General features: G+C 42.6%; 1 protein-coding gene across 1 annotated transcript in view; it reads right to left on the reverse strand.

The window, feature by feature from the left end:
- ptch2 (patched 2) overlaps window positions 1-13,885 on the reverse strand; it is a 119,091-nt gene that overhangs the window by 46,695 nt on the left and 58,511 nt on the right. Inside the window, exons 8-11 of the mRNA XM_078219415.1 lie at window positions 9,155-9,302; window positions 2,574-2,705; window positions 1,196-1,351; window positions 891-989 (exon numbers count right to left, since the gene is read on the reverse strand). Of these exons, the coding sequence (XP_078075541.1) occupies window positions 891-989; window positions 1,196-1,351; window positions 2,574-2,705; window positions 9,155-9,302 (535 nt within the window). The remainder of the gene's footprint in view (window positions 1-890; window positions 990-1,195; window positions 1,352-2,573; window positions 2,706-9,154; window positions 9,303-13,885) is intronic.

Here is a 13,885-nt window from a genome sequence, read left to right on the forward strand (position 1 = left end):
GCATCAAAGTTTCAAACTGCAAAGTTCCATCATACTTGCAGGCAAGACTGAGCAAGTGCACAAAGACACACACAAACATACACACTCACACCTGCATGTGGCCTCATGTGTAGAATTCCTTTTTAATAAATGCCAAGCTTAAAATCTTTGATGCTTTTAGAATCTAGTGTGGAGTCCAGTGACAATTCCAGCGTGAGCTTTTTCCTGGGAATGTCCAGTAAGAAATATTCCCAGCCACGTGAATTCAGCACACTTACATTAGGGTCACCTCTGAGCGGACAAGATATGTGTCAGGACTGTGGCCTAAGCACTTCTCCAATGCTAACAGATAAGGTACTCCTAACTATCAGTGAATAAATTGGATTCTCCATTCTTCTGTTTACCGATCGGTTCAAACATATTAATAAAGCAATTCACTCTATCAGTTTATAATGTTCTTCTGACTCATAAGGGGGAGTTTTCCGGTCCCGTCTGCCATGGGAATTGGCAGAGGGTGGACCATGCAAAGGGCTGTTGACCTTGGGTGGGATTTTCTGGTTTTGGGGCGAGAAAATCCTGCCCGTAGTGTTCTTTCGTAATGTTCTTCTGACTTCCCCAGTGTAATCAAAGGAAAGAGATAGTATTGGGCGTGGTTCTCCGGCCTCTCCGGGCATGTTTCTCCGTGGCAGGAAGTGGCCCGCCATTGGTCGGTGGTGGGATTTTCTACTCCAGCTGCTGTCAGTGGGATTTCCCATTGACTCCACCCCATGCTGCTGGGACCCCCCAGCGGGGAAGCACCGTCTGTGGGAGCAGAAGATTCCACCCCCCCCCCCCCCCCCCCCCACACTGGCGTGAACAGCTGGAAAATTCAGGTCATTGCATTACAGTTTTAAGCATTGTTTAATCTTTACCTTGAAAGGAATGTTCTTATTTTGACCAGTTTCAGTGAAAGCGTGAGCCAGGAGAAACATATCATCGACACCAATACCCAGAGCCAGAAATGGTAATACCTAGATTCAGAAGATGGAAAGAAATTACTAATATTACACACAAAACCTGTTCTGTATAAAACTCACTTAATTCTTTCAATTACCCCCCCCCCCCCCCCCCCCCCCCCCACCTCGCCTCCAACAGTGATAATTAACTCGGTATAAAAATACTGGCCTGTAACCCTCTTGGGAGGGCGAGGGATAGATTGAGAGATTGAATTATGTACCTGAGTAGTTGCAGCATTGAAGGAGATGCCCAAGAGTGAACAGAGTCCAAGGCCTGAAGCTACTGATAATGCCACCAATAGAACTCCAGCTAGGCCAACAGCCCCTTGGGATTTCGAACAGTCCCACCTCAGCATGGTCACACAAGCATATGCCAACTAACAGGAGTTAAAAACAAAGATCAGCATATAATAGATAAAGAATAAAACAAGAACATAAACTGGAAATCAATGTAAGTCAGTCAGTGGAGGTCTGTGGAGAGAACAACTGTGTTAATATTTCAGGTAAGGATTGGTGAACACACTGCAAAAGTACTGCATTTTAGGATGTCCTGAGATTGCGAGAGGTGCTATATTAATGCAAGTTCTTCCAATGTCACTGAAATTTAAATTAGATGGTACAATATTGCTTCAATTCAAATCAGGTGATTATTGGTAAGAGTCTTGGTAATTGGTTTGCATTACTCATTGAAACAAATCTCTTGCTTAATGGAAGAAAAAGAAATATCAGTGGCACTTCCAACTCCAAGTCAGCAGTCAGGGGTTTGAGCATCACGTAAAGACTTGAGCATGTAACCTACACCAGCACTTTATTGGGAGTACTGGGCGAGTGCTGCATTGTTGAAGATGTTATTTGGTTATGTTGGTAAACTGAGGCCTTAGCCACTCGTGCTTCTGGTAATGAAAAGAGGACGGAGTTGTCCCTGTGTCTTGGTCAATATTTATCTCTGAACCAACACCACACAGCTTATATCATTCATTTGCTGTTATTGGTGCCTTACTGTCTGGAGATTGGTGCCACCTTTGCATACATAACAGTGCTACACCTCGAAGTAATCTATTGATTATGAAGCACTTTGTGTTAAAAGGACACCAAAAGAAGCTACCCCATCCCCAACAGATTCGATTTGCTGCATGTCCATCATTCAAGTGTAGATAGGAGGAAGCCAATGACAAACTGCGTTGGGATGTATTGGGTCATGAAAGGAGCTCTGCTCTGGAAATTGAGACTTCTTTCCTTAAAGACCCCAGAACATTAGCTGAGGAATTAATGGTCTAGCAATAATAACATTAGGCCATTGCCTCCCCCAATACACAGACTAGACTGCACTTTAAGAATGTTATAACTCTGATGGTTCTAATGATAGTGATAAGTGGCGACTGTCTAATGAACTTGCAAGACTTACAGGATCGCCATTGTTGGTTACTCCCCTAACAATATCAATCGCAGCTGAATTTAAACCGAGGATAAAGACGTGAAAGTCAAATTTCCACAAAACTGTACACCCCGTGCCTGTAGATATCTTTAGCTTTTTGAGACCATTACAGTCAGAATTGATGTTAACTCTAAACAGATATCTAGCAGTCAAAACGTGCTCACCATTAGCAAGTACCCTCCAGCGACTCGAATACCGCTGACATCGGAAAAAGACTTCATGATGTCATTGAGGGTGGTGGTGGAAAAGGCGTGGATATTTTGGGAGGAATTCTCAGGCACAGTTTGGTGTGCTACCTACAGAAAAAAAGGTAAAATTAAAAGTTAAAATTTAGCAGCATTACCGCATCTTTCAAGCATGTACATGAAAATATTTGGGACAAGTATTTTAAGGCCTCCATTGGTGAGTGAAGGAAATCCCTCTAAAATTCAAAGACTCTAAATTATTCCCTGAGGAGCAAGGGTTTCTCAGAAAGTTAGTTGGTAAAAGAAGTACAAAGCTGAGCCACATGCAACAGAAGGTTCCAGATTTGATTACTGGCCTCTGGTGAGTTGGTTGATCTAAACCAGGGTAAGAACTGATATGTTCCAATTAACCTCAATGTTCTGAGTTCAGAAGGAGGGCAAAAGTCAGTCAATGTTCCCACTAGTCCAAAGATGTATGGGTTAGGTGGATTGGCCAAGCTAAATTGACCCTTAGTGTCAGGGGGGCTAGCAGGGTAAATAGCTGGAGTTGCGGGGATAGGGTGGCATTGTTGTTGGTGCAGGCTCGATGGGCTGAATGGCCTCCTTCTGCTCTGTAGGGATTTTATGATTCTATACTGATTGTAATGCAAAGACTCAAGCTGAAAGATGTCCATGCGTGAATCATTGATGGGTGAGAATGAAGAAATAGCCTGCCAACATCATCTCAGAATCATAAAATCATAGAATCTCTACAGTGCAGAAGGAGGCCATTTGGCCCATTGAGCCTGCACTGACCACAATCACACCCAGGCCCTATCCCCTTAACCCCATGTATTTACCTTTGCTAATCCCCCTGGCACTAAGGGGCAATTTAGCATGGCCAATCCACCTAACCCATACATTATTGGTCTGTGGGAGGAAACCGGAGCACCCAGAGGAAACTCATGCAGACACGGGGAGAATGTGCAAATTCCACAGAGACAGTCACACAAGGCTGGAATTGAACACGGATCGCTGGCGCTGTGAGACAGCAGTGCTAACCACTGTGCCACCGTGCCGCCCCAAAAAGAGGGCACTGCGGTGCTTGATGACACATTCACTGCTGCCTTGGTCGACACTGCTAGCTCACAATGGACGATGAATCAACAGGGGCAACTTCCTGCCCTGTAATGCACTGCACACTGAATCCACCCAGATAACCATCGCGGAAAGAAAATTGTTTTTCAAGGGTACAAATGGTGAGTTTTGAAACATCAATAAAACGGTGAATTAGAATTATGTTCTAGAACAGATGTCCAATCCAACAGATGTTACAACAATCCTTTTAAAGAATCAATATTTCCAATGTCTTTCACTAATGTTGGTGGAAGTATCAATCTGGATTTGACTCTTAACAGAATTGAACTCGCCCTGATGCATTTGCAACAACAGTGCAGTTACCTCTATTTTTATGTTTTTTTAAAGAATCTTGTTTGAATAATATTTGAAGAAAATGGAACCAATTATGGAAAAATGTTGAGAACAAATATTCATAGATTCCTTCAGTCAAACGGGCTGCATTTAAGGCCTTTTCCACTATGGATCAGCACTTTGGAATACTAGTGCATGGTTATTTACTCCACTCTACTGAGTTCCCAGAATCAACCGTGCTGTTAGGAGACAGAAAATTGACTGAAGTGGCTTCTTTGGGCCAGTCTACTTGACCTTGTGCTCATTGCTCAAGAGACCCAAACTTGCAATGGCTTGGAGCTTGGTCTCGAATAAGACAAGGAGACTAAGGAAGGGGGTTGGGGGGGGGGGGCGGCGGGGAGAGAAAACATAGCTATAAGTACCCAAAAGGATGAATAACTTCATTAAAAAAAAACCTTCAGCTGTAATATGCTTGATTGAAAACTGCGGGCAGCATATAGAGGACTGAATGCTACCTAGGTTAATGAATGCTTTCAATTTGGGCAAACAGAACAATTCGAGAAAATGTGAATTTAAATCTAGAATTTTGAAAGGAAATCAGAGAACGCTGCATTCCTGTGGAGTTTCCTGTGGGTTTCAACCGATTATCATGTCTTGTCAAAAGGGGAAGCAGAAACATGAGGTATGTCAAGGAGGGATCCAATTTACTTGACACGGTTTATCCCAATCTAAATTTGACAATCCATCTCAGCAATCTTTCTTTTTCTTAGGGTGCTCCTTTTAAATGTGTATTTTAGTAAAATACATTATTTTTTTTACTCTTGACAGCTTAGAATAATGGCTGCAGATGCCAAAGATCATTAGGGTCAAAGGTCAGGTGAGATCACATGGTCTCCAGAGAGCAGCAAAGTTCCTGTCATTCACCACCTAAGCTGCCACAGCCAGAAGGACGACAACCTTGGGATTCAGTGAAACATCTTCCACGTTTGTTAGTCGCCCCCATCATGGCCCAATTCCCTCTCCAAGCAGGCGCTTCATAAGCCTCAGGTCTTCTTGCAATCAGCATCTGGGTGTCAGTTATCACCAAACAGCTTGTTCCCATAACTCTCCATCTGTCAGAAATCCAGAATCTGACTCCATGTACAATACAGCTGCAGACTGATGGAAATCAGCCTGATAAGTAATTCCAGCATTTACAGAAACAATTCTCTTGCTCACACTGGAATGAATCCAATAGAAAGAAGGGGGTGGGGGGGTGGTGGTGGTGGGGGGGGGGGGAAGGAGTAAAGCATGTTTGTTTTACTTATTATTAAAAAAAACCTTAAAATATTTTCCCATAGAAATGAAGCCCTGAAGCTCACTGGGAGGCGTTTATTAAACTGAGCCAACCTGTTAGTTCAATCTTGTACTCAGTGCTAACACTTACTTTTAGTTTGCTCAATATAAACATTGTGCACCGTACAACTAATAATAAAGGTCAACTCCTGGTGATGTGAAGTGTTTCTGATGTACACGGACATGGCTTCCAGGGTGTCACATGCTGATAAAAGCCCACACATCAAGAATAACTCCAATAAGACCCGATTTTTGCTTAATGATCAGTTTGCTCCAGGCATTTTAGACATAAGTTGGGCATCTATCAAACTAACCACTGCTTACCGACTTCTTTCATCTTTTCTGCTCTTTCTTTGAGGAATCTTCTCTGGAAGACAGTGAAATGATACCTTGCCCAAATGGTCGTGTGTGAGCCTAGACAGTGAGTGCCAGGAAACCATACCAGTGTGGAGGGCTTCATAAACAAGAGCAATTCTGTCTTCACCCATCGAACATACCTGTACACTTTTCAGCAGGGGTCACTCAATAGGAATCGGTAATGGAAGATCTTGACTGACTTTTCCACTCCTAACTGAAGGGCACAGAGGCTAATGTCCCAGAATAGCTTTTCCACTCCAATGACTCTGGTTCACTGTGCAAAACCCTCCCCTACACTCTATCATTGGTGGCAGACTTTTAGGGCACAATGCCATTCCATTTTGGAATTCTCTTCTCAAATTCTTCTGCTTTGATACCCCTCTCTCAACCTTCAAAAGCTTCTGCAAACATCTGCCTCTGTTTGGGTCGCTGCCCATAGCTTCTCGCCATCTTCCTGCTCATACCTCCAGAACTCCCAGTAAAGCAATGTTTCATTGTGTGAAAGTTGCTACAAAAGTGCCCTGGTTCAAGCCAAGTAACTTAAGGCAGACTGGGAATTAATAGACAAATCCTCTTGACTTGTAAAAGTTCAGTGCCAACCACACATTTTCCCATTAGGCCACTGGGCAACCTTTGTGTTTTCAGCTGTGGTGATGTCCAGACCTGTGGCTTCTCAACTATGCTTCTCACGTTGACTTGGTGGGACAAATGGCCTCCTTCTGCACTGTCGGGATTCTATGATTCTAATAAGAGGAGCAAAGAGGAGCACCGCATCCAATCTGCATTGTAGACCAGGACATCATATGGCAGATGGGTAAAGCCACAAACAGGAAGTCAATGATGGTTAAAGTTGTAAAGTGTCGTTCCCCCCCCACCACGCCGCTCTAAGGATTACTTTTCCATTTTTGCGCCTTCGATAAAAATTGTGGCCAAATGGATCGTTAACAAGTTTAATAGCTTGTTAATTAGTGATTTCAAAATGGTGGGTGGGCTGCCAATTCTGGTGCCTACTTGCCTTGCGTAATTTAGGAGACTGGCATGATGATATTATATTGCCGATCATCACACTCTAATCTTACATTCGCAAAGGGTGGGGGAATTAAAAATCCAGCCGCAGCTTCATGCCTATAAACACGTTCCTTCATCTACACACTCGACTTTTTGAAAAAGTAAATTTCATATTTTGAATATTTGTAATACTTCTGTTAAGTATTTAACTGATCTGATACAATAACTTGTAGAGCACTGAATGGGTGGCAATGGCTAACTGCTGTCTATGATTTAGTCTAGAGGGTCTTAAGAAGCTATGTTTCAGTATTTTATGGATATCATATAAATCGTGAGATTAAATTACAGCCGCTTACACACTGTCTGCCACAGCAGCGAAATCCTGCTGTATCGTTGCTTTGGCTGGGAGCCGAAATGATCACTCTAACTGACTGAGCCATATATCGAGGCAGCAATCGCTGATGGTACACTACTGATCTGAAATCCATAATATGTTCCACTGCTGAGCAGCACTTCTTAACAATAATTAGTATTTTAAACAATTTATTAAATAACTTCTCAGAACCTCCTTCTGATAAACTGCTCAACATTTACTATGAAAATAATGGCACAATGCTTTTCTGTTGTTCTATTTTGCACCAAGACTGTCTACTTACACCTCCACAATGTTATCTGACTTCATGTCCTCTCAGCTCCTCTGCTGCTGAAACTCTCACTCATATATTATCTCTAGATCCCACTGTTCTAATGCCATCCTGGTTGGTCTCCCTCATGCTATCCTGTGTAAACTTGAAGTCATCCGGAACACTTGTCTTAACTCGCGGCAAGTTCCATTTCCCTAGCACCCCTGTGCTCTCTGACTTACAATGGCTCCCAGTCAAGCAGCGCCTTGATTTTTAACAATCTCATGCTCGTTTTCAAATCCCGCCATGTCCTTCCCCTCCCTATCGCTTTAATCTCCTCCAGCCCCATAACATCCGAGATATCTGCGCTCCTCTAAACTCTGGCCTCTTGTGCATTGGTGGCCATATCTGTAGTTGTCTAGGCCTTAGGCTCTGGAATACCCTCCTGATGCATCTTTCTCTATCTTGCTTTCCTTCTTTCTTTAAGACATTCCTTAGAACTGACCTCTTTGACCAAACTTTTGTTGATCTGACCTAACATCTCCTTATGTGGTTCAATGTCATACTTTGCTTTATAATGCTCTTGTGAAGTGCCTTGGGATGCTTTATTGTGTTAAAGGAGATATATAAATGTAAGCCCATCATCATTCTATTCATTGCTCTCTACACAAAGCTGATATTTTGAGTGAAGCTATTTCAATGTGCTGGTGAATGATGCACAGTTCTCATGGGTTCATCCTTAGGATTAACCAGTTAAAGCCAGTTATTGGCAATAATCAATCCATTTGTAATATTTTTACCTATTCCCATACTTAACAGTACAGATCAATAATCAATCAGTTACAGCTGAATCACAGAATTGTTGCAATGCAGGAGGAGGCCATTTGATCCATCATCTAAGCACTAGCTCTCTGAATGAGCTATTCCCTTAGTGTCATTCTCCTGCTTTCTTCCTGTAACCTTTCTTCCTTTTCACATAACTGCCCAATTCCCAGCTGAGTGCTTCCATTGAAACTGCCTCTACCATGCTCTCAGGCAGTGCATTCCACACTTTAACCACTTGCTCTAGGAAAAAGTGTTTCTCTCATATCGCTTTTGCTGCTTTTGCAAATTAATTTAAATCTGTACGCTTTCATTCTCGACCCTTCCACGAATGGAAACAGTTTTCCCTTCTCCACTCAGTAGAGACCCGTCATGATTTTGAATACCTCTATCAAATCTCCTCTCAGCCTTCCCTTCTCCAAAGAAAACAGTCCCAACTTCTCCGATCTATCTTTGTAACTGAACTTCCTCACCTCCGGAACCATTTGTGTGAGTCTTTTTTGAATTCTCTCCAATGCCTTCACAACATTCCGAAAGTGCGGCACCCAGAAGTGGATGCAAGACTCCAGCTGAGGCTGAATTCCTCCATTATACATGCTTAACATAACCTCTTTGCTCTTGTACTCTATGCCCCGATTAATAAAGCCCAGGAAGCTTTATTAACCTGTCCCGCCATCTTCAATGACTTATGCACATGTATGCCCAGGTCCCTCTGTTCCTTCATTCCCTGTAGAGGGTCACTATCCTCTGAGCCCACCATCCTTCAACAAATTAAAAACACTGTTTGGAAACTATCAACAGTTACTGTGAGCAATTAGCAAAATACAACATAAAGGGTTGTGGCTTCTTTATCATTAAGACTGAGATGGCCTATTAGGTAACCTCAGCTGCTTCCCCTCCAAGCAAGATAAGATCCTCACTTGTGGAATCACTTTTGTATTTCATTTCCTCCACTATAGAGCATCACACCGAAGAAGAAATAGGGTAGAGCATTTTGAGAAATACCTCTACAAACTTCCGCTGCCAGCTTTCCAGAATAGCTGTTGCCTTTTCCTGGTTCCAGTTGATATCATGGATTTCATAATCGTCCTTGAAATGTTCGTAAAGTTGCTTTGGACTCATCAGTAGATACATGGTCTGGAGAGCTTCCGCACTTCAGTAAGGGAGGAAAAGGACAAACAAAGCGTGCATTTAACAAACATATAAAAAGACTTGCATTTCTATAGTTGCCACTGGATGTTGCAAAGCGCTTTCAACCCAATGGAGTATTTTTGAAGAACAGTCCTTGTTGTAATGAGGAAGAAAGCCACAATTTGTCTGCGATGCGAAGTCGCAATACTTCAGGGCATGTTTAAAATGAAGGCTGTATTACTGGGCAGTACAATTATGTTATTTCACTATTAATAATGGGGATATAAGCAATATTTTTATATCAGAGTCAGGGTGGCCTTAAACTCAAGCGGTTGTACTTCATTTTGTAGGAACAGTTCTGCGGCAGTGGTACAGTGCACTGGAGCTGCAACATGACAGCATATCACTCATCGTGTTTATGGCATGCAGAGTGGGAGAGAGCTGTCAACCTGCTTCCATACATGGCAGGCAAGAAACTGGATGCTTACATTCACTCAGTTATAGTGGGGTAAAGATCTGAGCGTGGGTTGCCTGTCCTGCCCTCTCTGCTCTATGGTGTAAGCAATCAAGAAGAAAATATATTTAAATAAAAATTTCCCTGGTGGTTTTGTGAGTAAACGTACTACACATTATGATACCAAACCAGATATCCCACACATTCTGTGCTGATCTAGCCCACATCAACTGGGACAGGATTGGAAACCCTACAGCTCTAGGACTATGAAGGGGAGAAATCAGCCTGGGTTCCCATTCCCGATCCCTATCTGGTGATACATACAAACATACAAATTTGGAGTAGGCCATTTGACCCCTCTGCCATTTGATAGGATCATGGGTGATCTGATTGTTGCCTTAACTCAACTTTACTATCTACCCCCTGAGGCTCTCTTGTCAATCAAGAATCGAGCTAACACAGCTTCAAATTATCCAATGACACGGCCTCTACTGCGCTCTGGGGAGAGAATTTCAAAGGCCAAGGACCGTCCGAGAAAATATTTCTTCTCATCTCCATCTTGAATAGGAGACCCCTTATTTTTAAACAGTCAATGGGAGTAGGCCATTCAACCCCTCTGCCATTTGATAGGATCATGGGGGAAATATCCTCACTGGGTCCATCTGTCAATTCTCCTCAGGATTTTATGAACCCCCCTGCCTATCCTCATGTCAGGTGAGGGCAGGAATGGTCTTGGCTGTGATGACCTCCACAGTCAAACAGTTCATTGACACTCATATGAAGATTTGTTGCTTGGTTAATGTACAAGAGTGCTGTTAATCTCTGTGGAACTGTATGTCAACATCAGTCAGGACAATAGGGGCAAAATTACGGGGCAATTTCAAATGATTTAAAAATAAATGCTATTGAAGTTTCATTGTGAAATACTGGAAATGGCCAAGTGAGTTTGTTCGCAGTAAGAAAATGAGTTATATATTCCAGGGAAGCCTGCAGGTTAGTTAATCTCAGCATGGATAGTAATAGGCACATTACAATTAGCCTCAGCAATGATAGACCATGGTGGAAAATTCGATTAGCTCGTAACCACAGTTGACATTCATTATCAGGGCTAACGTATATATGGGTATGGCAGCTTGGAAGAGATACTGGAGGACATCTAGATAAAGACAAACTACTGTGGATGCTGGAATCAGAAACCAAAACAGAAAACGCTGGAAAAACTCAACAGGTCTGAAAGCATCTGTGGAGAGAGAACGAAGCCAACGTTTCGAGTTTGGATGACCCCAGATGCTGTTAGACCTGCTGAGGTTTTCCAGCATTTTCTGTTTTTGTTGGAGGACATCTGTTGGCCCCAAAGTTGCGCTCCAGGAAGGAGGGAAATGGAGCTGTAGAAAATGGGCAAGGAAAACAAATCAAGAGAAGGAGACTCGTGTCTCTGTCACTTTGGGACGTCTTATTATGTTAAAGGCATTATATAAATACTTGTTTACTTGTCTGTGGGCAGAAAACTATTTCAATGGAAAATTGGTACAATGGCCTAGGAAAGTTAAAAGATTTCTCCTGGAAACGGAAAATTGGAATCTTCTTCCCAACAAGCTCACAAGTTTTGACAAGGTTTGGGGGTCCGCTGCGGCTTCTTTCAGTCACATTCTCATGTACTGAGCCTGAAATTTTAGACTTAGGTCAGGTAGCCTACAATAGCCTTGGGCAAAGGTGGATCAGGAAATTAGGACTTCACCCATCAGCCAAATAACATTATAATTTGCTGGCAGCTCCATCTTCATCGGAAACGTCACAGGAGTGCAGTTGCAGGTGCAAATTCAGTTTGTGCTTTCAGCTACTGGGCAGCCTGTTGGTTGGCACTTTGACAATCATAACTCAAAGAGCAAAACTAGGATATCATAAATCATATCACAAAGTAATGTTTCCAAGTTGTTCACGGCCTGTTTAAAGGGATTGTGCCACATCCATGGAGATTTCCCAGGTCATGTTTCTGGGCAAAGGACCAACTTTGTTGTAATTCCATTCATTTCAGAGTGATTTTAAATAGAAAAAATAAACAGGATCAACAATACTGGGATTATGTAACAGCCCATTCAATTTTTTTTATGATTTGAAGTATTTCCTCTTTATAATTTGAAGTGATCTGTGTTATTTTCTCCTGTCTTTAGATCTCTCAGTTTCCAGAGCTACGCACCACTCCCCGGGCAGTCAGACGGGGAGATAAGCTGCCAATTTCTATCGGTGTCTTTTTGAAGAGGTTGCTGGAAGGTGTAAAATGGGAACCCTGGAAAGGACTTAATTAGTCCAGGAAGAGAGACACTCACGGGATTTTGTCGACAGCTGCAAACTAGCCTCTCCTGACACACTATTTTACAAAAGTGACATTCCACAACTCTGCATAACAAACCGCCCCATTAAAAATGGGTATTTCCATTATTAATTAATGAAAACAAGGCAATATTCTGGATAATTATAATTAGTGTTACCTTAAAGGTGACAGTTAGAACCATTGAACCATAGAAAAGTTACAGCACAGAAGGAGAACATTTAGCCCAGCTGGTCCATGCCAGCCCAGATGTCCTTTGTAATCCCACCTTCCTGCACCCGGTCCATAGCCCTACAACTTACAGCACTTAAGGTGCAGATCCAGGCACTTTTAAAAAGAGTTTAGGGTCTCTGCGTCTACCATCAACTCGGGTAGCGAATTCCAGACACCAACCACCCGCTGTGTAAAAGGTTTCTTCCTCATGTCCCCTCTACACCTACTGCCACTTATCCTGAATCTATGTCCCCTGGTTCTAGAATTCTCCGCCAAGGAAACAATTTCATCCTGTCCACTCTATTCCCCTCATAATTTTGTACCTCTCAATCAAGCCTTCTTCGTTCCAAGGAAATTAACCCCAACTTATCCAATCTTTCCTCGTAGCTACACTTTTCTGGTCCTGGCAACACTCTTGTCAAGTTATTCTTCGTGAGTTTCACAGGTACTATAATAAATTTTTAGATTAAAGGATGTCATATTATTATTTTTAATATTAAGTTAGCATTTTTGCTATCCTCCATTGAAGTTCTGTATGATAAACAAAACTGCTGTAGTACTGAGTGTTTAAGCGAAATAAAAACAGAAAATACGACGCACCAGACATCAAATGAACTGAATTTTTAACTGTTTCTCTCTCCACAGATGCTGCTTCATCTGCTGAGTTTTTCCAGAATTTTCCTGTTTTATTCCAGGTTTCCGGCATTTGCTTTGACATTTAAGTGGAGCCTCATTCAAAAGAATTCCCGAACATTATAATGTGAAGCAGTTGAATTGCAATGACCACTGTTGCAAAATCCACAGTGCGGCTGAGTTAATCCCAGAGTTAACTGGGCATCACTTTTCCCACTTCCAAAGGGGATTGACAGCCTTTCCCAATCCCAGAGGGGATCGTTAACCTTTCTCAATCCGTAAGGATCAGGATCTTTTCTCAACTGTTGTGGGATCAATAACTTCTACTGTGTGCGAAAGGCTCCCATTAGAGGTGATGATTTTTATAAGAAGTGCATTTTCTCCGGTCTGGAATCCTGGAGGGATCTCTGAGGAATTTACACGGCAAATTGGGACAGGTGCTGCTGAAACCTTTTTATAGGTCCCAGTGTTCTGACTATAAGATGATTCCATTCCCACAATTTCGGATGAACTTTTTGCCTTTGGGAACAGGCAGCCAGGAATACTGCCTGCACGCTGCCTGCCATTGGAGTAGAAATCCTAGAATTTCAGGTCTTGCATCTTTACTTATGTCTTTACTTAGCTCCTTTAAAGTTAAAGTTTACTTATTAGTGTCACAAGTAGGCTTAAAATGAAGTTACTGTGAAAATCTCCTAGTCGTCACACTCTGGGGCCTGTTCGGTTACACTGAAGGTGAATTTAGCATGGCCGATGCACCTAGCCAGCACGTCTTTCAGACTGTGGGAGGAAACCGGAGCACCCGGAGGAAACCCATGCAGACAAATGGAGAACGTGCAGACTCTACACAGACAGTGACCCAAGCCGGGAATTGAACCCGGCGCTGGCACTGCGAGGCAGCATTGCTAACTACTGTGCCACCATGCCACCTTTGTGTTGGCAAGCTCTGTATCTCCTCTTTACCGTACCTCTTCAAAAT

The sequence above is a fragment of the Mustelus asterias genome, chromosome 8 (assembly GCF_964213995.1).
Source record: "Mustelus asterias chromosome 8, sMusAst1.hap1.1, whole genome shotgun sequence".
Classification (NCBI taxonomy): domain Eukaryota; kingdom Metazoa; phylum Chordata; class Chondrichthyes; order Carcharhiniformes; family Triakidae; genus Mustelus; species Mustelus asterias.